At 41.4% G+C, this 26,522-nt stretch overlaps 1 protein-coding gene across 1 annotated transcript; it reads right to left on the reverse strand.

Moving 5' to 3' along the window:
• Positions 1-586: 586 nt before the first annotated feature.
• Positions 587-26,179, reverse strand: LOC143285184 (dnaJ homolog subfamily C member 2-like). The gene is made up of 16 exons (XM_076592419.1): positions 25,993-26,179; positions 24,796-24,977; positions 24,077-24,152; positions 23,192-23,290; positions 21,996-22,140; positions 20,547-20,627; positions 19,867-19,932; positions 18,882-18,973; positions 17,418-17,539; positions 12,087-12,236; positions 10,941-11,029; positions 10,228-10,476; positions 6,765-6,862; positions 4,682-4,789; positions 2,259-2,437; positions 587-1,501 (listed from the first exon to the last, which is right to left on the reverse strand). The coding sequence occupies exons 1-16, from the start codon at positions 26,045-26,047 to the stop codon at positions 1,436-1,438; spliced, it is 1,857 nt and encodes a 618-aa protein (XP_076448534.1). The 5' UTR covers positions 26,048-26,179; the 3' UTR covers positions 587-1,435.
• Between the last annotated feature and the right edge of the window lie 343 nt (positions 26,180-26,522).

Consider the following 26,522-nt stretch of genomic DNA (forward strand, 5'->3'; position numbering starts at 1 on the left):
AATGCTGGGGTACATTTTATCAGGTCATTCTTGATAGTAGAAGGCTGAGTGACATAATATGAAGCTCTACAAGCATAACCTCAGACAAATAGGACACTTCACTAATACCAGTAATAGCAACACACTATTTTTATTGATGACACACTTTCGCGACGATACAATAACGGTGCCTTTTTTTTTTTCAACCATACCCTGGTATATTCATACCGTAATTCATTTTTGGCAAACAGGTATATGAAAAATCCCCCCTACACCCCCCGCCCCCTCCCCAGGGTAAGGGGGGATTATGGTCACCCAAAGGTCTATTAGTTGTGGAGCAAGACAATGTAAGCATCCGCCAAAGAGTGGAAACCACCACCACAGTGAGTGTGTGTGTGTGCGGGAAAAAAGAAAAAAAAAGACAGCTTAGTTCCAACTTCAGGGTGGGTGGGGGGAGAAATATTTCACATCTGTTTTGACACATAATGTAAATATGTTGAGAAAAAAGGGTACAACTTAATGGACAAAATAATAATAATAAATCAATATCAAGAAGAATAACAATACTAATAATCATTGTTGATAATCGGCACTAGTTGGAAATAAGTTGGTTTTTTTGCACACACACTTACACATAATCAACATGTATTTGAAATAGTTCAGAGTTTAATTTGGAGCCCAATTGGCTCTTTGTTGAAATTCTACTGGTTTGTTTTTATTTCGTTTATATTCTTTTTTTAATGCTAATTGAAGAAACAGGGAAAGCAGTGATGATTTAAGACATGGGTGGGGCAGATGATGAATTTTGGTCTAAAAATCACAAATGTGGAGAGATGTTAAGCAAAAGAACGAACGAACACTCAACTTGAATGCAAACAGTAATGAGAAAATGTCTTGAATCTTCATCCACAAGGGATGCCATGCATCTAGAAAAACAACAACAAACAATTCTATAAATGTTTATTTTTTCCACTTCATGCTTACAGCAGCACTCAGATCCAAACTTTCTGTAAGTCTGCCATCGATTTCTTAACACTTCACAAGTCATTGTCCCAAAAACTCTGCCCTCGGAGAAAAGAATAGCAAAGAAAAAAGAAAGAAAACAAGAAAAGAAAAAAGACAACCACATACATAAACACTAGCATGCAAGCACACACACAGCATACACATGCAATGCACCTACACACACCAACATGCACACATACAAATATATGTACACATACACACGCATCCACACAAATATACACAAGCATATATACACACCAACACAAACACCCAAATGTATGCACGCACAAATATGCTTTTAAAAAAATGCATGTACAATTGTACATACACACGCAAAAATGGATGTAATCAAACAGACACACACACAGTACCCACACATCCATAAACACTCACACAAACTAAGAACCAAAAAAACTGAAGAGACATTTTCCATGGCCCATCGACATGAAGGTCAAGATTTCTTGGCTTTAGCTGCCTCCTGAGCCGCCTTTTTGGCTCTGACGATCTCACACAGCTCCTGTACAACAGAAGCAAACAGCATATCACTGAGTGAAGAACACAGCCTTTTCATAATACATGATGCTTGTGGTTAAAGCTCTATCATCGACAGTCTGACAACTTGTGCTCTCATCATTTATAAAAATATATATATACAATTTTTGTTAAAAATCAAAATCCTTAAAATACTCAACAGTTACTGTCAGTTTCAGTTTGTCAAAGAAACGTCACTGCGTTCAGACAAAAATCCACATTTATGCTACACCACATCTGCAGGGCAGATGCGCTTAGTCAGATCTTGACAGCATGCATATATATTTGCTTTACTATTAGAGAGGATTTCTTATCCAGAATTTTGCCAGAGGACAACTTTTTGTTGCTGTGGGGCTCTTTCTCAGTGTCTCATGGTGTAACAGAGAAATATCACCACTCATGAACGCCAACAGAAAAACACAGGCACGGGAATTGTCCAGGAGTTTCCTCTGACAATTGGCCGGGGTCCAGGGGCTGAATTAGGCCCCTGGTGGGGCGCAGGGGCAACACCCCTGGCTGAAAACAAAATTAGTGATTTTTTTTCTTTTTTTTTTAGAGGTTTTGGGGGCCTCTCCTCAAAGCTAAAAACAATAATTCAGTTTCTACTCTGACCCAAAACAATTTTATTTTTCCCCCAACCATACTGTAATTTTTTTTCCCCCTCTGAAATTGACTGTTCTTCTGCTGAAAATAGTGGATCCACCGAGCCCAGCCTGAAAAAAAAGCGGAACGACCCAACCCACCTTGTAGCGCTTCATGCAGTCCTTCTTGCTGCGGTTGGGGACGGTCTCAGCGATGCGGTCCCACCTCTCCGGGGTGTTGGGGCCGTAGGTCTTCATGGCCTGCTCCAGCAGCTTCTGCTCATCCGCTGTCCAAGGCGCCGGGTTCGTGCCCGTCTCTCGCAGCTGGGCCTCCGCCGCCGCTGCAACAATGTTATGTAATGATATAAGTTGACTGTGTTCTTGCTTGTTGATGCTCTTTTGTCTTTGATTGCATTGTAATCATGAGTACTGTTGAGTAATAAAAGACTATCAAAACTGACTGTCGTGTTTTTTTAGGTGGTTTTTTCTTCTTCTGGGTTTGCAATAGAGTGGTTAAAGCGTTGGATTTTCGATCTGAGGGTCCTGGATTTGAATCTCAGTAACAGCGTCTGGTGGGTAAAGGGTGGAGATTTTTTTCTGATCTCCCAGGTCAACATAATGTGCAGACCTGCTTAATGCCTGAACCCTATTCGTGTGTATACGCATGCAGAAGATCAAATACTCACGTTGAAGATCCTGTAATCCATGTCAACGTTCGGTGGGTTATGGAAACAAGAACATGCCCAGCATGCACACATCCAAAAATGGAGCATGGTAAATAAACAAAAAAAAGGTAATACATGTAAAATGTTACATGTATATCTGAGTGTGTATGTGTGTGGGGGGGTTGGTGGGGGGTGGAGGGGGGTGTGGGGGGTTGAGAGTGTGTCTGTGTTGGGGGTTGAGAGTGTGTCTGTGTTGGGTTGGCTTTTCTTGTTCAGCTGTTCCACTTGTCATGTTCATGGATGCCAACCCGTGTCAAGTGTTTGTTTGCCACTAACAGAGGGGCCAATCAGGAAATTTGGTAGGAACAAGGCATACACACACTCCATAGCTTAATCCACCGGGCACAGACCCTGTTTGACTGAGAAACAACTTGATTCAGCCATGTTCTCTCTTGTTCAGGCAAATAGTTAAGCTGATTGGTCCACTCAATGCCGTTTCAATGCAAACCACACGTGATAAGCTGAGCATCATCGCATGAGACCATGGTTAGTACTGACTGCCCTGGCCTCGTGATCGCCAAGCCTAGAGCGTCTGGGTAATGTTACAACAGGAAAACATGTGACCATGCTATGTAGTCCAAAATGAACTCGCCTGAACAATTCTGACGATGGCGTAACGTCAGAACAAACTGGGATCAAGCATAACAAAATACAGCGAAATCGTAACAGTTGGCATCTCTAGATATACGTTTACTGCCATCTTTTTTTCTTCTTCTGGGTCTGCATGCCGCAGCTCAGCATGAACTGGTCCACAGTGGGGGTAGAGGGGTGGAAGGGTGCAGGAGGGGGGTTTGAGAGTGTGTCTGTGTAGGACTGGCTTTTCTTATTCAGCTGTTCAACTAGTCACAGTTTGTTGGTTGATGTTTTCTAAACTTCAGGGGCAGATAAACTGGATAACGTTTACATTTCCACAACTGATGTATGAATACTGACAGACTTAACATAGAATGTAACCTGCGCTTGTACATATGAATGAATTTTAGACACGTTACCATGAGGCAACCACTCCACAGAGCAAAAAACTTCCGTTTCCATCCCACAGCAATTCTTCGTCTTCGTTCATGGGCTGCAAGTCCTACATTCACTTGCATGTACCCAAGTGGGCTTTTAGGTGTATGACCGTTTACCGCACCATGAAGGCAGCCATACTCCGCTTTTGGGGGATGTGCATGCTAGGTATGTTCTTGTTTCCGTAACCCACCAAATACTGACATGGATTACAGGATCTTTAACGTGCGTATTTGATCTTCTGCTTGCGTGCACACATGAAGGGGGTTCAAGCACAAGCAGGTCTGCACACATGTTGACCTGGAAGATCGGAAAAAAATCACCACCCTTTACCCACCAGGCACCGTTACCTGCGATTCGAACCCAGGACCCTCAGATTTAAAGTCCAATGCTTTAACCACTCTGCTATTGCGTCCATCAACTCATGCATGAATGCTGACAGGTGTAACAGAATGTTAACCTCCGCTTGTACACATGGATGCATTTTGGACACACTAACCATTAACCCTTTCGCCGCCAGTCAATTTAGAGTGTAAAATTCCCTTGTGCAAAAACACAGAAAATATGGTGTTTAAGAATAGCTGGGGATTCCCCCTGTGATGTGTAGAAGATATGGCTTATCCTACCACCGAACATAAAGAGCAGTAGGTTCATGGACAACAGACCCATGATCTGGAAACCCTTCAGTGACATGGGTCCTCTACCTAGCTGCTGCATAAATGCGAGTTTGGCAGTGAAAGGGTTAAGACACCCCTCCACAGAGCACAAGGAACTTCTGTGTCCATCCCACAGCAATAAAGGGGCCCATGATGGTGGTAAACCCCCACCCTCCACCCCCTAACACACACTCACTTTCCAGTCGTTTGGATGGGGCTTCCATGGACCCAGACGTGCTGGGCTTGTGGTCCTTCTCAAAGTTGCTGAAGGCTTGCTTGGATGCCCCCTGTCGCAGCGTCAGGTCTGCACACATTAAGGATCCCTTACATGTCATTCATAGCGGAGAATGAGACGTGCCTTTTTTTTTTCATCAAATCAAGACAGCTTGCTATTGTTCCCATTTGCGCTCATTGTGATAATCATCTGCTGACATAAAGCATGCTCTTTGTGATAAGAATCTGTCAAGATTTGGTCAAAATGACCTATTTCGTTTCTGTATCTAAATAAGATACCTTTACATGTTATTCATATCTGAGAATGAGATGGGCCATTTTTTATTTTTATCAAATCAAGACAGCTTGTTCCTGTTCCCGTTTGCACTCAATGTGACAATCATCTGCTGACATTAAGCATGCTCATTGTCAAAAGAATCTGTCAAGATTTGATCAAAATGACCTATTTCCCTTCCACATCTAAATCTGATATATCTTACATACCTGCCTTTGGAAAACAACAATAACAACAAAACAACAGCAAAACATGATTCATTGCCTCTGTTCATTAAGCAAAAGCCATGAACTACTACACAAGTTCACTGCACGCAACAAAAATAAAGACCAGTGCAGACAATGTAAAATGCCTGTTCTTAAACTGAAATTTTGGAAAACTGCTTCATAGCTGCATTTAGCACAAGCTATTTACATCTGGAAGCAAAATGTTTTATTTCGATCAAATCAAGTCTGCCTAAAGTTCCTAACATTCATCGGCATTAGGCATTACATGCATGAAATATTAGGTTTTGGTCAAACACGCATGTAGTCACTTTCTCTTATAATTTGGATGTCGGTACGTTTTCCCATGTCCATAGATAAATCGCAAATTTCCCACTCTGCAGTTATCTGGAAAAACATACACATGCATGCACATATACACATGCACACACAACAGCCAGGTTTGTGTGCTTGTACTCATGTAAGCAAATTCCCTTACGCCCTTCTGGATTCTGTGCACTTTTCTTGAGCAGTCCATGTGACCTGAATTAGAAAGAGAAAGAAAATCACAACCAATAATCTGCTGTAAGATACACCTCAATTTTATATGAAGTGTACACATGTATATAATTATCTTTACTTCAGTCATGATGATTATGTTCCTGGAGTGGGTTGCATGAGTGAACTCAACAGACAGCGCTAAGTTTGCTTGTAGTTCAGAATATTCCTAACTACACAGTAAACAAAGCCTTCGACAAGGTTAATCATTCCCTCCTCCTGCATAAACTGCACCATTATGGAGTTCGAGGCCATGTTAACAGATGGATTGGAGGTTTTCTACAAGACCGGAGGCAGGCTGTGGTGGTTGACAGTGCGAAGTCAGACTCGGTCGCTGTGAAATCTGGAGTACCTCAGAGCTCCGTTCTTGGGCCAAGCTTGTTCTTGGTTTTCATAAATGACTTGCCCGGAACTGTCTTCTCACCCACGCGACTTTTTGCAGATGACACCGCCGTCTACAGGCCAATACCACCTCAGATGGACATCCCTACAAAGCCGACGTAAAATCGCAAGGCTCACCACGATGTATAAAATGATTAACAACATGGTCCAGGTGGATTTTGGCAAATTTCGTAAATCCCAGGAACCAAAGTTGAGAGCACCTAAGAAGAGGGACAGAAGAGCACATTCAAGGCAGCTTGCTAGACTTCAGTGTCTACGGGACTACCAGATATACTCCTTCCTCCCGCGAACCTTCTCTGAGTGGAACGATACATTGACCGAAACTGTGGATGGAGATGCGTCTCCTGGCATGTTCACGTCGGGAGCTGGTGTGTGTGTGTGTGTGATAACCACCCCCTTGCCCCTCCTTTACAAGTGTCAGAATAATCAACTTGATGATTGTAGACACTCTACGGATGATGATGATGATAACTCCATACATTTAGGAACATACCTACCTCTAAGCAAACTTAGCACAACAAAGACTGCCTCACGCAACCCAGCCCAGATTCTTCAGGAAGTTGGGTGTCAACACAAAAGTAGTGGATGTACACAAAAACAAATCTGACCATTTTTCTGAAGCTCTTTGGCCTTGGAGAGAACGTCCCGGGCATTCTTGTTGCTGCCTGTCACGTGCTGACCGATGAAAGCTGCGATCACCTCCCACCTGTCCACACAGTGGTGTCAGAAAGACACAGTCATTCTTCAGTTCTCAAACTGTCAATGCAGTATCAGTATATGCACCCTCCCTTTTTCTTCAGTATGAAACCTACAGATCTGCAATCTATTTAAAAAAAAAAAAAACCAGAAAAGAGAACAATACCATCATGTTTTCATTGGTACATGTAGTGATTCGTGTAGTATTAGACTTTTCTTCAGTATAAAACATGCAGATCTGCAAATTTATCATAAAGAAACAAAAAAACAAAAACAAAAATCCCAAACAAACAAAACAATACCATCATGTTTTCATCAGTACATGTACTGATGCAGTGTTAGACTTTTCTTCAGTTTAAAACCTAACTGCAAATGTAAACAACAAAAGAAAAGAACAAAAAAACAAACACTATCAATACTGTCATGTTTTGATTGGTACATGTACTGATACAAAATAAATGCAGTTTTGTTCTCATTGGTACATGTACTGATGTAGTATTAGACTTTTCTTCAGTATAAAACCTACAGTTCTGCAAATCTATTATAAAAACAACGACAACCACATAGCAACAACAACAAAAAAACCCAAACAAACAAAACAAAAAACCCAAACAAACAAAACAATACCATCATGTTTTCATCGGTACATACACTGATGTAGCATTAGACATTTCTTCGGTAAAAAAATCTATCTGCAAATGTATACAAAAAAGAAAAAAAACAACAACTATCAATACTGTCATGTTTTCATTGGTATATGTACTGATGCAAAATCAGTGCAGTTTTGTTCGTTGATCCATGTACCGACGTAGCATCGGTGCTTTTGTTTTTCCTTCAGCACATTTCTTCCCAAAGGAGATGAAGTATAATCCTGTGTAAATGCACTGATATCATTAATGCAGAGTATTTACTCTTAATAAATATCCCATCTGTAAACACAGCAGACCATCAGCTCAAGGTCTTCGCTTGGAACGTACAGTTTTGGCAAAGCCAACACCATCTGCTCTAATTCGTAAATTCATTATCTTTCATTACTTCCTTAGTCTGATGCAGCCATCAACAAACAGAACACACAGTCAGCTCAAACTTCAAGCACCTGTCAGTTCTATTTATAAAAAAAAACAACCCATTTTGCTCCACTTAAAGGAAAGACGCATGATTAGAGGACCAACACTATGAACGTTTTTAACGATTTGCAACAGGTTAATATGGTATCAGACAAAATGAAAGGACCAAGACTGTGAACGTACTGAAACAAAGTACAGTGTCAGACACAATGACAGAACACCGTGGCCAAGCACATGAAACAGAATAGAATAGAATATGTCTTTATCACCAAGTGTACCGGGGTCACAAGGAATATTGGGGGGGGGGGATAGTACATAACAAGGTACGAACATAAATCGAAAATCATACACAAACACAGATACAGTAGAAATTAGGATACATACAAGTGCATATCAATATAAAAACTTGTGCATACTCACACATGCACACACACACACACACACACACACATGCGCGCGCGCGCACACACACACACACACAATCACTCTCTTTCTCACACACACAAACACATTTGAACAGAAGCCGCATATTACATGTGGATGGGGCTGATGACTAGATCTTCAGGTAGATGGTTGTTGATTGCACAATTCTAGTTATCATACTGGATTTGTTCGAGAGACAGGGCACTGACCGCTGTTGGGGAAAAAGCTATTGGCGAAGCGATTGGTTTTCCGTCCTTATACTTCTGTACCGTCGACCACAGGGGAACATCTCAAAAATCCCAAAAGCTGGATGTGATTCGTGAAACATGACGCAAGTGCCACAGAAACCTTACTAGAGCCCTGAAATCCAAGTCCACAAGACCCAGTATATCTCCCCTCTTTCTGAATTTGTGGGATGCAGCTCCCACCTTCACTCGTATGAACGAGTGGGCTTTTTCATGTACGACCAATTTTACTCCACCTTATAGGCAACCATACTCCCATTTCAGGGTGTGCATGCTGAGTGTGTGTTCATCTTTGCATAATCCACTGGACGCTGACATGAATTACCGGATCTTTAATGAGTGAGTATATCTGATTCTTTTGCAAGTAAACACACACAAAGGAGGTTCAGGCAGCAGCAGGTCTGCACACATGATCCTTGAGATGAGAGGAAAAAAAACAAAAGCCTACACCCTTAACCTCTAATGACTGTTGTTAAAAACACGGTAGAAAGTGGTGTTTCGAGTCATAAATCAATATCTAGAATAACCATGAAAAAAAACTGAAAAATAAATCTGGAAGTATACCACTGTGGATCAAATGTGTGAATCCTCAGCCTTTCAAGAGTTATTTCCCTTCTTTCGATCATGTCACCAGTAATGCCACAATGACCAAGGTCATAAATCAATATCCAGAATAATCATCCAAAAAAACTGAGAAACATGCATGGAGGTTTACCACTCTGGATCAAACGCGTGAATTCTCAGCCTTCCAGAGTTATTTCCCTTCTTTTGATCGTGTCATCAGTGACTGCCACTACGACCATGAATTCTAAGGGCAAGTCATGGGGGGAAAAAACCCACCACCATGCACCACCAATTCCGATTTCAGCCCCTCCTCCTCTCACCTGTCCCTGCCTTGGTGCCAGCAGGGAAGAGGTTGACGGCTTTGATCAGCCATCTGCAGCTCATCGTCAGATGCCACAACGACCATGAATTCCAAGAGCAGGTCATTGGAGAGAAAAACCCACCAACATGCACCACCCAAATTACAGTCTCATCCCCCCACCCTTCCTCTCACCTGTCCTTTGTGCCAGCAGGAAAGAGGCTGACAGCTTTGATCAGTATCTGCAGCTAAGGGGGGGGGGGAAACTAACCCACCACCATGCATTGTTGGATGCCACTACGACCACGAACCCTTATATGAACCCTCCATATGAACGGCGAAAGAGACGACGTTAACAGAGTTTCACCCCAATTACCATCATCGAAATATTGCAAGCTGAAGGCTCTTATACTGAAGAGGTGAATGTTGACAAAGAATACCACAATTCTGACGACGGAAGCTAAAGGTTGGGTCATTCAGACACCCACTGGACATCCGATGGGTCTGTGTAGAGGAGAAGAGAGGACTGGCCGTACTGAGTGAGTTAAAGGAAGTCATAGAAAGAAAAAAAAAAAAACCACCACCATGGACCACCAAGATTCCAATCTCGCTCCCTCCTCCTCTCACCGGTCCATGGTGCCAGCATGGAAGACGCTGACAGCTTTGTCGCTATGACCATGAATTCAAATGGCACAAGTCACGGGCAAAAAAAAACCCACCACACACACACCAATTCCAATCTCACCCCCCCTCCCTCCCACCCCCTCCTTCCTCTCACCTGTCCTTGGTTCCAGCAGGGAAGAGGTTGACGGCCTTGATCAGCATCTGCAGCTCATCGTCGGACCAAGCCTTGCGGTCCCCGCTGCCCCCACCTGAACCCCCACCGGAGGACGACTTGTTGGCGGCCTCCAGGTGCTGGCGCTTGTCCCGGTCCAGCTGATCCTGAAGCTCAGCCACCTTGGCCAGGAAGGCTTCCTTGGCCCGGTCCCTGTCCCCACAGCTCAGGCTGCTGTTCAGGTCCTGCAGGCTGCAGACATACACACACACACACACACATGTACACCCAATACAGACCTACACTTGCCCAGTAATGCCATTACAAGCCGAAAACAAAACAACTGGCTTCTATACAGTTGCACACGTCACACACACACATGCTTACACATGCAAGCATGTGCATACACACACACATGCGCACACACACACGCACAAAAAAACAACAAACAAACATCCCTTGTAGACAAACCATGACCTGGTTATGGACAACAGCTCTGATACTTTATCCACCTCACACAGACTCTCTCTCTCTCACACACACACACACCAAACATCCCTGCAAACACCAACCATTACCTGGTTAAAGACAACAGCTCATATAGTTTATCCACCTCAAACACACACACATACACACACATGCAAGTCACACACACACACACACACACACACACACACACACACACACCAAACATCCCTGCAGACACAAACCATTACCTGGTTAGGGACAAAAGCTCTGATAGTTTATCCACCTCCTCCAACATCTTGATCCTCTCCTCTTCTGATGAAGCAAAGTATTCATAGTCCTGCACACCAACACACACAGCACCACAATGTAGCAAAGTATTCATAGTCCTGCACACAAACACACACAACAACACGATGTAACAAAGCAGGCATAGTCCTGCACACCAACACACACAACACCACGATGTAGCAAAGTAGTCATAGTCCTGCACACCAACACACACAGCACCACGATGTAGCAAAGTAGTCATAGTCCTGCACACCAACACACACAACACCACGATGTAGCAAAGTAGTCATAGTCCTGCACACCAACACACACAACACCACGATGTAGCAAAGTAGACATAGTCCTGCACACCAACACACATAGCACCACGATGTAGCAAAGTAGTCATAGTCCTGCACACCAACACACACAACACCACGATGTAGCAAAGTAGTCATAGTCCTGCACACCAACACACACACAACACCATGATGTAGAAAAGTAGTCATAGTCCTGCACACCAACACACATAGCACCACGATGTAGCAAAGCAGTCGTTATCCTGCACACCAAAACACACTACACCACGATGCAGCCAAGTATTCTGTTACTGAATTACTCTTTTTTGTCACAACTGATTTCTCTGTGTGAAATTTGGGCTGCTCTCCCCAGGGAGAGTAAGTTGCTACACTAAGAGCACCACCTTTTTTTTTTCTTTTTTTTTTTTTTGGTTGTATTTTTCCTGCCTGTAATTTTTTATTTGTTTCTCCTATCGAAGTGGATTTTTCTAAAGAATTTTGCCATGGACAACGCTTTTGTTGCCACGGGTTCTTTTACGTGCGCTAAGTGCATGCTGCACACAGGACCTCGGTTTATCATCTCATCCGAATGACTAACGTCCAGACCACCACAGGGGAGAAAATACTGGCGACTGTGCCATGATTCGAACCAGTGAGCTCAGATTCTCTCGCTTCCTAGGTGGAAGCGTTACCTCTGGCCCATCACTCCACATAAGTAGTAGTCATAGTCCTGCACACCGACAGATGTAGCACCCAGGGACATGGCAACACTTGGAAATTACAAACAAAACAGAGCAGCACAAAACAAAAACAGACAGTACATGTTACCTTTGCCACCTGGCGCAGTGTTTTACGTTCCTTCCGCATCTGTTTCTTCAGCGCTTCCTTCTCCTTCTTGGCAGCGGCCGCCTGTGCTTTGGCTTCCTCCTCCTCCTTCTCCTTCCTCTTCCGCTCCTCCTCCTCCGCCGCAGCGCGGGCCTGTAGGGCACACATCAGCACTGGTTATCCAAGAAAAAGTCCGTCCACTAAAATACCACTGCTGACACAAGAATAGTTTCAGTTTCAGTTTCTCAAGGAGGCGTCACTGCGTTTGTTCTTCTTCTTCTTCTTCTTCTGCGTTCACTCGTATGCACGAGTGGGCTTTTACGTGTATGACCGTTTTTACCCCGCCATGTAGGCAGCCATACTCCGTTTTCAGGGGTGTGCATGCTGGGTATGTTCTTGTTTCCATAACCCACCGAACGCTGACATGGATTACAGGATCTTTAACGTGCGTATTTGATCTTCTGCTTGCATATACACACGAAGGGGGTTCAGGCACTAGCAGGTCTGCACATATGTTGACCTGGGATATCGTAAAAATCTCCACCCTTTACCCACCAGGCGCCGTCACCGTGATTCGAACCCGGGACCCTCAGATTGACAGTCAAACACTTTAACCACTCGGCTATTGCGCCCATCACTGCGTTTGGACAAATCCATATATGCTGGGCAGATGCTTGACCAGCACCAAAACCCCAACGCAGGCCTTGAGTGCGTGCAAACATATATTTTTGTATCTATTTGAAGTGGATTTCTTCAACATAATTTTGTCAGAGGACAACACTTACATGGTTGTCATGGGTTCTTTTTCAGTGCGCTATGTACGTGCTGCACAAGGAACCTCGGTTTATAGTCTCATCTGAATAACTAGACGCTCAGTTCAATTTTCCAGTCAAACTTGGGAGAAAGGGCGAGAAGAAACCCAGACCCTCACAGAGTCTGTATTGGCAGACGAGCGTCTTAACCATTCTGCCACCTTCCCCACTACAGGAATAATACACAAATATGAGGACAAGAATACAAATATAAGGACAAGGTACAAGAATAATATACAAACAAATATGAGGGCAACTGTAATTATTTCAACGTTTCCAAGCAACACTCTACAATAGCTATTAGGCACAAGTCTCTGAATGAGACAAGCTGCCAACTTACCATGTTTTTTTTGTTGTTGTTTGTTTTTTGGGGGGTGGGGGTGGGGGTTCTTGTTTCTTCTGATAAAAAAAACAACTTCAGATACAAACAAAATCATCTGCACTGGAGCAGCAAGAAGCTCAAAAATCTGTAGAGTATTGATCAACCATAAACGAAATACAAAATTAACTGTCTGCATACTAGGGTACACACACACCAAGAACTGTATATGTGTACACATTTTGTTCGCTTTTTTTTTTTTTCAACAGCACCGCAACTATACCATCTATGCTACAGCCATCTAAAACAACCTTACACAAAGCTAGTTTCTTTTATCAGTTCACTAATTTCCTGTCCTTTCCCTGTAATTAGATGATATATCCCATAGCAATCTGAATTCAACCACATGCAAATCTAGTTCATTAACTGGTTTAGTAACATTCTTGTTCTGTCCCTGTAACTATATGAACTATCCTACAGTAATATGAATACACTCACACGCAATTCCAGTTCATATGTCTGCTTATTAGGTTTCCCACTTGGCTTATATCAGAGAATGACAAAAGCTTACAGCTGGGGCCAACAGCAAAGTGAGAGCTGTATGATCAATGGTTTCTCCAGTGCAGTGGGAATTCATGTACAGCTTAGTCTTTTCTGGAGGACAATGACTCTCAAACTAGGACAAAAGACTGCAGTAGTTTTTTCTTAGCGCAGCAGCCTTGGGGACTAACTAACCTTTGGGGACCATCCCAAAGCCAACTGTCTCTTGCCCAAATGGCAGGGTAAATAAACAAAACGGTCAAACACATACAATGTCACATGTCTGTGTGTGAGCGTGTGTGTGTGTGTTTTTGTGCAAGCCTGAAACCTGACTGAATGACACAGGAAAACGAATGATAAGCACCCAATGGCAGCTGTCAGTCGGCTCAAGCAAGGTAGGCAGCCTGTTGTGCAAATGACTGTATTTGTAAAGTGCTTAGAGTTTGGTCTCTGACCGAAGATAGGCGCCATACAGGTATCTGTATCATCAAGTCTCCTGTCCTGTCTCTGACCGAAGATACGTGCTATATGAGTATCTGTATCATCAAGTTTCCTGTCCTGTCTCTGACCAAAGATAGGTGCTATACAAGTATCTGTTATCATCAAATTTCTTGTCCTGTCTCTGACCGAAAATAGGCACTATACAAGTATCTATTATCATCAAGTTTCCTGCCCTGTCTCTGACCGAAGATAGGCGCCATACAAGTGTCTGTATCATCAAGTTTCCTGTCCTGTCTCTGACCGAAAAACAGGCGTTATACAAGTATCTGTATCATCAAGTTTCCTGTCCTGTCTCTGACCGAAGATAGGTGCTATACAAGTACCTGTATCATCAAGTTTCCTGTCCTGTCTCTGACCGAAAATAGGTGCTATACAAGTACCTGTATCATCAAGTTTCCTGCCCTGTCTCTGACCGAAGATAGGTGCTATACAAGTATCTATTATCATCAAATTTCCTGTCCTGTCTCTGACCGAAGATAGGCGTTATACGAGTATCTGTATCATCAAGTTTCCTGTCCTGTCTCTGACCGGAAATAGGCGCTATACAAGTATCTGTATCATCAAGTTTCCTGCCCTGTCTCTGACCGAAGATAGGTGCTATACAAGTATCTGTATCATCAAGTTTCCTGTCCTGTCTCTGACCGAAGATAGGTGCTATACAAGTACCTGTATCATCAAGTTTCCTGCCCTGTCTCTGACCGAAGATAGGTGCTATACAAGTATCTGTATCATCAAGTTTCCTGTCCTGTCTCTGACCGAAGATAGGTGCTATACAAGTATCTGTATCATCAAGTTTCCTGTCCTGTCTCTGACCGAAGATAGGCGCTACACAAGTATCTATTATCATCAAGTTTCCTGCCCTGTCTCTGACCGAAAATAGGCGCCATACAAGTATCTGTATCATCAAGTTTCCTGTCTGTCTCTGACCGAAGATAGGCGCCATACAAGTATCTGTATCATCATCTTTCTTGCCCTATCTCTGACCGAAGATACGTGCTATACAAGTACCTGTATCATCAAGTTTCCTGCCCTGTCTCTGACCGAAGATAGGTGCTATACAAGTACCTGTATCATCAAGTTTCCTGTCCTGTCTCTGACCAAAGATACGTGCTATACAAGTACCTGTATCATCAAGTTTCCTGTCCTGTCTCTGACCGAAAATAGGTGCTATACAAGTACCTGTATCATCAAGTTTCCTGCCCTGTCTCTGACCGAAGATAGGTGCTATACAAGTATCTGTATCATCAAGTTTCCTGCCCTGTCTCTGACCGAAAATAGGTGCTATACAAGTACCTGTATCATCAAGTTTCCTGTCCTGTCTCTGACCGAAGATAGGTGCTATACAAGTATCTGTATCATCAAGTTTCCTGCCCTGTCTCTGACCGAAAATAGGTGCTATACAAGTACCTGTATCATCAAGTTTCCTGCCCTGTCTCTGACCGAAGATAGGTGCTATACAAGTATCTATTATCATCAAATTTCCTGTCCTGTCTCTGACCGAAGATAGGCGTTATACGAGTATCTGTATCATCAAGTTTCCTGTCCTGTCTCTGACCGGAAATAGGCGCTATACAAGTATCTGTATCATCAAGTTTCCTGCCCTGTCTCTGACCGAAGATAGGTGCTATACAAGTATCTGTATCATCAAGTTTCCTGTCCTGTCTCTGACCGAAGATAGGTGCTATACAAGTACCTGTATCATCAAGTTTCCTGCCCTGTCTCTGACCGAAGATAGGTGCTATACAAGTATCTGTATCATCAAGTTTCCTGTCCTGTCTCTGACCGAAGATAGGTGCTATACAAGTATCTGTATCATCAAGTTTCCTGTCCTGTCTCTGACCGAAGATAGGCGCTACACAAGTATCTATTATCATCAAGTTTCCTGCCCTGTCTCTGACCGAAAATAGGCGCCATACAAGTATCTGTATCATCAAGTTTCCTGTCTGTCTCTGACCGAAGATAGGCGCCATACAAGTATCTGTATCATCATCTTTCTTGCCCTATCTCTGACCGAAGATACGTGCTATACAAGTACCTGTATCATCAAGTTTCCTGCCCTGTCTCTGACCGAAGATAGGTGCTATACAAGTACCTGTATCATCAAGTTTCCTGTCCTGTCTCTGACCAAAGATACGTGCTATACAAGTACCTGTATCATCAAGTTTCCTGTCCTGTCTCTGACCGAAAATAGGTGCTATACAAGTACCTGTATCATCAAGTTTCCTGCCCTGTCTCTGACCGAAGATAGGTGCTATACAAGTATCTATTATCATCAAATTTCCTGTCCTGTCTCTGACCGAAGATAGGCGTTATACGAGTATCTGTATCATCAAGTTTCCTGTCCTGTCTCTGACCGGAAATAGGCGCTATACAAGTATCTGTATCATCAAGTTTCCTGCCCTGTCTCTGACCGAAGATAGGTGCTATACAAGTATCTGTATCATCAAGTTTCCTGTCCTGTCTCTGACCGAAGATAGGTGCTATACAAGTACCTGTATCATCAAGTTTCCTGCCCTGTCTCTGACCGAAGATAGGTGCTATACAAGTATCTGTATCATCAAGTTTCCTGTCCTGTCTCTGACCGAAGATAGGTGCTATACAAGTATCTGTATCATCAAGTTTCCTGTCCTGTCTCTGACCGAAGATAGGCGCTACACAAGTATCTATTATCATCAAGTTTCCTGCCCTGTCTCTGACCGAAAATAGGCGCCATACAAGTATCTGTATCATCAAGTTTCCTGTCTGTCTCTGACCGAAGATAGGCGCCATACAAGTATCTGTATCATCATCTTTCTTGCCCTATCTCTGACCGAAGATACGTGCTATACAAGTACCTGTATCATCAAGTTTCCTGCCCTGTCTCTGACCGAAGATAGGTGCTATACAAGTACCTGTATCATCAAGTTTCCTGTCCTGTCTCCGACCGAAGATACGTGCTATACAACTACAAGTATCTGTATCATCAAGTTTCCTGTCCTGTCTCTGACCAAAGATAGGTGCTATACAAGTATCTGTATCATCAAGTTTCCTGTCCTGTCTCTGACCAAAGATACGTGCTATACAAGTATCTGTATCATCAAGTTTCCTGTCCTGTCTCTGACCGAAAATAGGCGCTACACAAGTATCTAATATCATCAAGCTTCCCATCCTCCCTTCTCTTACCCTTTCTTCCTCTTCAGCCCGCTGTCTGGCAGCTTCCTGCTTGGCCCGCTTCGCTGCAAGTTTCTTCTCCTTCTCCTCATCCTTGAACTTCTGGATGCGAGGGTCACAGGCATAGGCATTGTCTGAAAGGGACCACATCGCACAATGATATGTCTGTGTCAACAAAATAAAGCTTTCGCTACATTTGTGAAGTGTAGGAAATAATGGCAGAAATGGTTTCCCTTAAAAAGAAAAAAAAAAAAAAAAAAATCTCTTTATGTGTTTGTGTCTAAATTCAAGTTTCAATAAAATAACAAGGATTCTCATGAATCATGAGCACTGGGAAAAATTAGAAATCCAAGGAATGCATATTTCATATTTTCTCTGAATTCCCGTATCGTCTTCTGTTGTTGTTGTTTTTATAAAAGAAAGAAAATGTGAACCATTTTACACATTTCCTTATAATATATAAATGTCAAAGAACAAACTGAAAATGATGCATATAGAGTATGGACAGAACTGTTTCTCTACGTTTATCAAACATACTTACCATGACCAACTAGTGCCCCCCCACCCGAAAACCCTTGTGCTGTTAGATAATAATAAAAAATAAAAAAATTTAAAAAATCTGTCATCAGATCAGACCTGAGCAGGTATAACCTGTGTGGTGGATCAAAACGCTTTGTGGCCTTCTTTATGATTACTTCTTTACAGGATGATTCCCTTTTTGTTCATCTCTAGGGAAAAGGCAGTGAATTTAATCTCACTCTGCCTGTGGAATAAACAGTTTTTTCTCAAAAACACTGAGCGCTGGCTTGTACAAACTCCCTGCCCTGTTCAAAGGTGCTGTCCGCTCACCCGCACTCAGTGTGTGGACAGAGAGAGAGGAGCTTTGCCCAAAACTCAGGCCCCTGTCCCATGACCGACAGTATCAGTATCAGTATCAGCAGCTCAAGGAGGCGTCACTGCGTTCGGTCAAATCCATATACGCTACACCACATCTGCCAAGCAGATGCCTGACCAGCAGCGTAACCCAACACGCTTAGTCAGGTCTTGAGGAAAAAAAAAAAAAAAAAAAAATATATATATATATATATATATATATATATATATAATAAAATCTAAATAAAATAAATAAATAAATAAATAAAATAAATAAATAGATAAATATATAAAAATACTAATAATAATATTTATAACGCGCAAATTTTGATTAAGTCAACTCTAAACACATAGACAAAAAAAAACCCATACATAAGCAAGTAAATGTAAAACATGCAGACACACGTTCACACACACACACACACACACATGCATAACAGATATGCAACAAACATGCAGTTTCACAGATATGAAAGCATGATCATCAAATACACATAAACGTACATGAGCACCAACACACACACACACACACCCACATGACTGACAGCGCCCCCCCCATGACCTAACCGGGGTTCGGGACCAGTGACAGTGACAGTGACTCACCCACAAGCTGTCGTACCCTGGCCGTTTCCTCTTTCTTCAGTTTCTGGCGAGCAGCCTTGTTCTGCTTCTCTATCCAGCGCCTTTCCTCACGACTGTGCAGGGGGACACAATACAACGTAATCGCACTCAAGTAAAACAGTTTCATACACAAACAAGAATACTTCCAAACCATGGCCCTCGTTACGTACCAGGAGCTTTGTATACTCAGGTTTTAAACAAAGGAACAAAGACACATCATAACATTTCATTATGTATAATATCAGGGAGTTATATACTCAGTTTCTAAACAAAGGAACAAAGACATATCATAACATTTCATTGTCAGGTAGCACAATTCCCAATAAATGTTAGAAGCATCACAAAGACCTTCGAACAGATGTGTCCTGGGAAAAAAATATTCAACAAACTTCACAAAATGCAAAACCAGCCATACATTAAAACGGCTACAACTGCACATAATCCATAGAATCACCAGTACTGATGTTGTTCTAAATCAAATGAGAACAGAAAACAGTATCCCTGTTTCGAGCCTGAAGACTGAATTTAACATAAATTAAAACATAATTATTCTGGAGATGTGATCACGCCAAACTATTTTGGAAAGAGTTCCAAACAAACCACAAAAACATATGTGCGTCCATGCATACATGTGCATGCGTGCGTGCGTGTGTGTGCATGTGTTTGTGTGCACTGATGTAACTGAATCTCTCTGTATGTGAATGAATCTGGCTGTGCTTGTGTGTGTATTTGTTACGCATCAATGATTAAGAAAGGACCTGAAACAGATAGCAATCACCATCCAATTATCACCATAATTCATGAAAGAAAAAAAGACAGGACAGGACAAGCGAAAGGACAGAAAAAGAAAAAGAAAGGGAATGAAGCAAGCAAGACAGAGACAGGGAAAGAGAAAGAGAAGACGAAACAGAAACGGACCAAACAAGATGTGATGTGTGAAGATTCCAGTACATACACGCCAACTTACTTTTCTCCCTTTTCTTTTTCCTCTTCATCTTTGTAGGAAAACTCTCTCCAAGAATCAAACGCGTACCTGAAAAGACCAATTTATTTAAATAAATAATGCATGATAAAAAAAAGAAAAAAGAAATGCACATGATAATTCTTAAAATTTTCAATGTCTCCCTTTTGTTACTGACACAAGGAACAGCAACTACTGTGAGAGTAGCAGAATGTAATATAAAGAAATTTTTTTTTTTTAAAGATTTACACACACACACACAAAAAAAAAACACACAAAAAGGAAAAAATAAATAGGTGTTGAGAGTAAGAACAATGACACAACATGATGGGAATCTGACAGATGATGTTCGTCCTTCAGATTCGAAGATGACCATGGCTTCAAATATCAGATGGAAGATCGATGGCTGTGGGTCCAGAAGTGACTGATAAGGCAATATCTGGGCCCTGAAGGCTCGCCCACATGTGGGACACAAGTGAGTGGGCACTGTCGTGGCAGTGGATGCTGCTCGGGCCTTGCGCACAGCACACTTTTGTTGCGCCTCAGTGATGCACCCGGCTTCAGCTGCACTGGCTCGTGTGGTGATTTTAGCTGTGCCAAGCTTGACGGTCCAGAGCAGGTGTCTCCCACAAATTAAACAGAGACAGACAGCAGATCCTCATGAACACTACAACCTCCCCACTCACCAGAAGTTGTAGAAGGCGTTGACGTGGTCAAAGTCGGTGTTCTCATCCCCCAGCTGTGGTACCCTTTTCTTGTTGGACCACCTGCGCACAACACCAAAACCAAATCACCAACGATTATTATCATTATTATCAGTATTGCTTAAAGCCAAGTCAGCTATAAAATTATGGCCATATCAGAGTTGAAAACATCATTATCAGTATTGTAGAATTTGACTCCTCCCAACCCCCATCCCAAAAAACAAAACAAAAACAAAACAAAAAGCCTGGAAAAGAACTTTAGAACATGTACTGTCACATTCATGCACATAAACCTAAGGTATGATATCTTTCATGCTGGCAATTAAAAAAAAAACAGAAAAGAAAAAAAAAAGTGGAACCTGAACAGAAACATAATCAAATACAATACATAAAATAATAATCATAATAATAAAATGCATACAAAACCATAAAATGTCAGCATTCAAAAGTGACCCTCTAAAGATGGTGGTGTGGAACCCCCCACAGATTTATGGTAAAAAGGCAACACATTCTAATATACTATATGCAACACACAAGCAAAGACAGGCATATCTTATTTTCTCGTCCTAATCGCCTGGTTTCTAGGGCCAAGAAGTGGATAAGGGAAACAACTCTTCTTCACAGATGATGATTTCCCCCTGACATAGGACCCTGTTCTCAAACACAATTTTCAGTCTTTTAAAATGTTTGTTGTAGACATTTTAAGGGACCAGCTAAATGAACATGCAGTGTGTCCTCTCCATTTTCAAAGCACCAGGGACATATATCTATCTGTTATCAGAAACACTGAATAGACGGGTGCAACAGCCAAGTGGTTAAAACCCTGGACTTTCAATCTGAGGGTCCCGGATTTGAATCCCAATCGCGGTGCCTGGTGGGTTAATTAAGGGTGGAATTTTTTCCGATCTCCCAGATGTGCTGATCCACTAGTGCCTGAACCCCCCTTTGACAGTTTGTGTGTACACTATATGCATGCAAAAGATCAAATACACACATTAAAATCCTGTAATCCATGTCAGTGTTCAGTGGGTTATGGAAACAAAACCATACACAACATGCACCCTTCTGAAAATGGAGTATGTTTGCTTACATGACAAGGGTAAAAATGGTAATACACATAAAAGACTGCTCGTGGAAACGAGTGAAGGTGGGAGTCGCAGCCCACCAATGAAGAAGACCTAATATGCATGGATTCATTTGTGCTTATGTGTGTGTGTGTGTGTGTGTGTGTACGCCCGTGCGTGTCATCTGATAACAATCACAATGAAAAAAATCACAAAGAATTATGAATATCAAAAACGAAGGTTATCATATTTCTATCCCCTCACAGTTCTAAAAACGGAAAAGAGACTGTGGAATATAACAAACACATCCAATCCAAATTTCTTTGTCAGCATCGCCCCAGCTCTCTCTCATAGGCAGTGCCCTCACCTTGCATTGTGTTCAAACACAGGACGGAATGTAGCGAAGAAACTGTCCCTGGCCTCCTGGGAAACAGACGGCACTGACTCATCAAACTCGGGGTCAACACTGTCGAACGAACGACGCTTCGCTGGGTCACCCAGGATTTCATAAGCTGAGGACATGGAATAAAACACATAATAACAATAATAACAATAATAATAATCATAACAACAATTAGTATTAATATAGTGCTAAATCTTGTGCAGAGACAAATCAAAGAGCTTTCACACCAGTTGGTCACATGCATGCATAACTCTAGACTGAAAAAACAAACTGAAAAAAAAAGGCGCAGGGAATGGAGGCTATGTTGGGAAGAGGTGGGTTTTAAAGCCAGACTTGAAAGAGCTGAGTGCGGAGACCTGACAGAGGGAGCTCATCCCAAATATAAGGTCAAGAGACAGAGAAAGAGCAGCGGCCGACAGTGGAGTGTTTGATTATATATATACATAGATTAAAAAAAATAGTGTAGTGTGAGGCAATACAAGACAAACTCCTTATCAAAGAAGGAGACAGGCTAGCAAGTGCATACTTCTCTTACATCCAGCCAGGGAGAAAGACAGAGGAAAAGGAGCTGTGAGGATGGGAAGGCATGGGAGTGTGTGTGAGGGGTGGGGGTGGGGGGTGGGGATAGATGGGGGAGAGAAGTTTGTAAAGAACAATGTCATAAAAAATAAAGCTGGCAGAAAAAACAGCAGCAGACCCACAGACGAACCCGGGTGTGGCTGTATGTATGTGAGTGGTGTAAAAGTAATGCCACTGAAACAATGCAAATGACAGGGCAGCAACAATAACAACTACTAAAGAGAGCAGAAAAGCAGGAGACAATAGAATATTTCAGTGTACATGTAATATTACGTCTGCATCTGAATAACTCAAGCATGAAGGTGTGATTGATATGTCTATAGATACTATATGTGCTCATTTCTGTGTTTATGTACATGGTTGTGAACATGTGTGTGTGTGTGTGTGTGTGTGTGTGAGTGTGTATTGTGGGTAACAACTTGGAATGCCAGCTAGTACTAATTCTTCCATACAGTTTAAATCAGTCGGGGGAATGTGTGAATATTGTGGACCCAAAGTCAGATTTGAAGACAGATTCAGCTATGTCAAGTACAAATAAATTTCACATACATATGCACTATTTTCACAGGGGGAAAACGTACCTCTTGAGATACAAAGGAAATAATCATTGTCCCCATTCTCAACATGAAGTCCTCTTGCCCGGCGCTTGTCAGGATGGTGAAGAAGTACCTTCTGTCTGTCTGAAAAATGTAGCAGTATTGTGGAAGAAATCAGTCAATAAATCACTGAAAATCATCATATATTTCTATTTATGTAAAACAAACAGAAAACCTGTAGATGGTAAAGATGATAGCTTCTAGTTTCACAACTGTTGATGAAAAACTTCTCAGTATATACAGTACTAATACTATCTTGTACCATCAAACATGTACCATAAAAACACTTTGTCAGAAGGAAAGGGCAAAAAAAATAAAAATAAAATAAAATAAAATAAATAAATAAATAACAGTAAAAGAGCAAAAACTAAAAACAAAGAAATTCTTTATGCTGATTTCTGTATGTAACAACTAACATATCTGCCATGTTTAATTATTTTCTTAACTCAATTTTTTAATATTTTCTCCATGATTATTTTTGCATTATGTCACTATTTAGAAAGCAGATGTAATTTCATAAGAATGTTTTAATAATGTGAATACACCAACAACTCTTACCCACAATTTGATTTTGAAGCACAACAATAGAATGTTTTAATAATGTGAAAACACCAACAACTCTTACCCACAATTTGATTTGGAAGCACAACAATGGCAAATTTGAACTTCGGCAAACATAACTTAATCAAAAAATACTTTCGAGGATCACCACAGGCTTTAGTTTGACCATTTCTCTAGCTAATGGCAGATTATTCTAGAACTTTTCCACTGCCACCTGCATGCGTGCATGCATGTGTGTATGCATCAGTGCTAATATCAGACAGAATACTTATACAGCAAATTTCTCTAGAAAGAAATCGATGTACTCACAAACTCTTTTTATTTGGTCAGCTGTTGCTTTGTAGCGTAATTTAGACAGTCCCAGTACAGCATAGTGGTCTTGTTTCTGAAATAAGTGTTATATTTTATTCACATATAATTCTAATTAAGTAAATTATCCAGCCAAGGTTCATGTCCTACATGTAATTAAAAAAAAAGAGAAAAAAATTCAGAACAGGAAATGTAGTTGCCTGCTGACAATGAGTGCTAATATTATAAAGCATTGATATATTTTCAGTCCTTTTAAACTCACTTTATTGTTCAAATCTTCAATCAAAAATTTTTATTAATCAACCTATCTTAATGAAGTCTAGTGTTTGAGTATGTATGTTTGTATGGATCACAGGTACATCATACACATGTAATTCATTATAAATTCATCTCATGTGTATGTTTAAGTATTTTACTGTTACTGTTAGCGATAAAATATATCTAAAATTCTAATATTGCATTTTATCATACACTCATACCTGTAGATGAACAATGTTCATTTACATTACATAATTTACAATGTTTACCAGTTACTGAGATGCTTACAGCACAATAGCAAAACATACACTTTCGGAAATACTCATGCTGTATGAATATGATCATTTAATGTAATTTTTGTATGCAATCATTGATAAAAGCAGTACACCATAAACTTGAAAAGGAACTCCTGGAATTTTAATGATTTATTCCAGTTGTGAGTAGTAATATTACCAGCTTACCTTCCACTCTTTTGGGTTCAGGCCCATGAGCAAAGTCTGATCTTCCTCCGACTCCTCCACTTCGTCTATCTCCTCCTCCTCTTCACTGGAGGATGAGGAGTCCACAGACTGCCGGCCATGGACACGCTGCTGATAGGCACCAAACCACTGGCCTGTCGCCTCGACGGTGATCAGCTTACCAGCTGCACATCAACAAACATTAAATTACTGTATCATATCATGATTTGCATTGTATTGTATTGTATTGTATCGATATTGTATTGTATTGCATTGTATTCTTTGTACTTAGAACTAGAAGTATGTGTTTCATGTCCAACCCTGCATTTCATGAAAATCAAGGAGCATTGGAAGTTGTCTATTTCTGGCAGTAAGTAAAAGCACATGTTTCACATCCAGTGCACTTTCAACCCTGCATTTTTAATTTCATGAAATCATGGAAGCACTGGGGGTTGTCTATTTCCAGAAGTATGCATTGAAATAACAGTTCACTCCTGTCCAACTACCACAGCCACTTCCACACCCTCGGCTAGCATTTGACCTATTGTCTTACTGCAATGAAAGAAAAATCAGAACATTATGCAGGATGTCAGCTGATGTCTTATAGTTATAGGCCCTCAACTGGTTTAATCATTAATTCTTCAAAATAAATAGTCTGTCCAGTGTCTTAGCTAAAACAAATGAACACACACAACTGGTGAGATTTGTCATTTACTGATTTAGTGTTTACATTTTTAAGACTATCAACTTTATTCTTAAAAAAAAAAAACAGAAAAAAAATATATTGATACTCAGCTGAGTCAACAGAATAAAAAGAGCAGTTAAGCTCTAGGCAAAACACTGAATGAAACAATGAAAGTGGACGAAAGACAATGTCAGACTCAAAGGCAAGACTCCAAGAATCTAAAAAGTAAGAAATTGATGAATTACATTATTTATTAATTTAATTCGACTCAGTCTCGGTCCTCACTACTCTCACTATGACTTGGGCGAAATCAACAATTGAACAGTAAATATGATGTGCGAACTATATAGTTTAGTGTTGTATATTTTGCGAAATTATTTGTATTTCGTGATCAGCAGATCACTGACAGTAAACTGTGTAAAGACTGTGTATTCTTGATAATGATACTTTTTTTTATTTGATAGTCACGAAGACAATCTGACTTGAGAAAAAAGTGATTGAAAGAGTTCACTCACCTGAGAGTGCCCCAAAGACTTCTGAAACTTCGTCTTCTTCGGCGTAAGGGATCATTCTTATAGCTGGTAAGTATCAGATCGGTTTCCTTGAGTTAGATCCTGAAGTCAAGTCACTTAGTTTGTCCAGATATCGTTTGAGTAGCTTGTCACTGTTGACACCACGGGTTCGACATGCCGGCGGATCAACGACGTCTTTTAACCAAATCGTATACAATAAAGATAGATGATGTCACAATCAACGTCAAATCGCGGGGAATCAGTCGCGAAAAGAGAAACACACACACACACACACACACACACACACACACACACACACACACACTTCGTTATATTGTAGCCAAATTGAGTGATTTCTTTCGTAACTGAATACTGATAATCAGGTGTTCGCCACCCAGTCTTATGATTATTTTCAGTTTCACGGCATGACCTCAAGTCCAATTTGATCTAATAGGGACCGACCCTGATCAAAGCTGGAAGACCAGAGGAGACATAGATCAGAACAGACGACTGAAAAAGAAATATAAGAGAAC

Source organism: Babylonia areolata, chromosome 8, assembly GCF_041734735.1.
Source record: "Babylonia areolata isolate BAREFJ2019XMU chromosome 8, ASM4173473v1, whole genome shotgun sequence".
Lineage (NCBI taxonomy): Eukaryota > Metazoa > Mollusca > Gastropoda > Neogastropoda > Buccinidae > Babylonia > Babylonia areolata.

Excerpts from the sequence above, each read along its gene's own strand:
- LOC143285184 (XM_076592419.1), bottom strand. The coding sequence starts at position 26,047 with ATGATCCCTTACGCCGAAGAAGACGAAGTTTCAGAAGTCTTTGGGGCA. Across the intron at positions 23,291-24,076 it reads TGACCAAATAAAAAGAGTTT|ACAGACAGAAGGTACTTCTT; the intron begins GTGAGTACATCG and ends TACATTTTTCAG. Across the intron at positions 18,974-19,866 it reads GAAAAAGAAAAGGGAGAAAA|TCGTGAGGAAAGGCGCTGGA; the intron begins GTAAGTTGGCGT and ends CCCCCTGCACAG.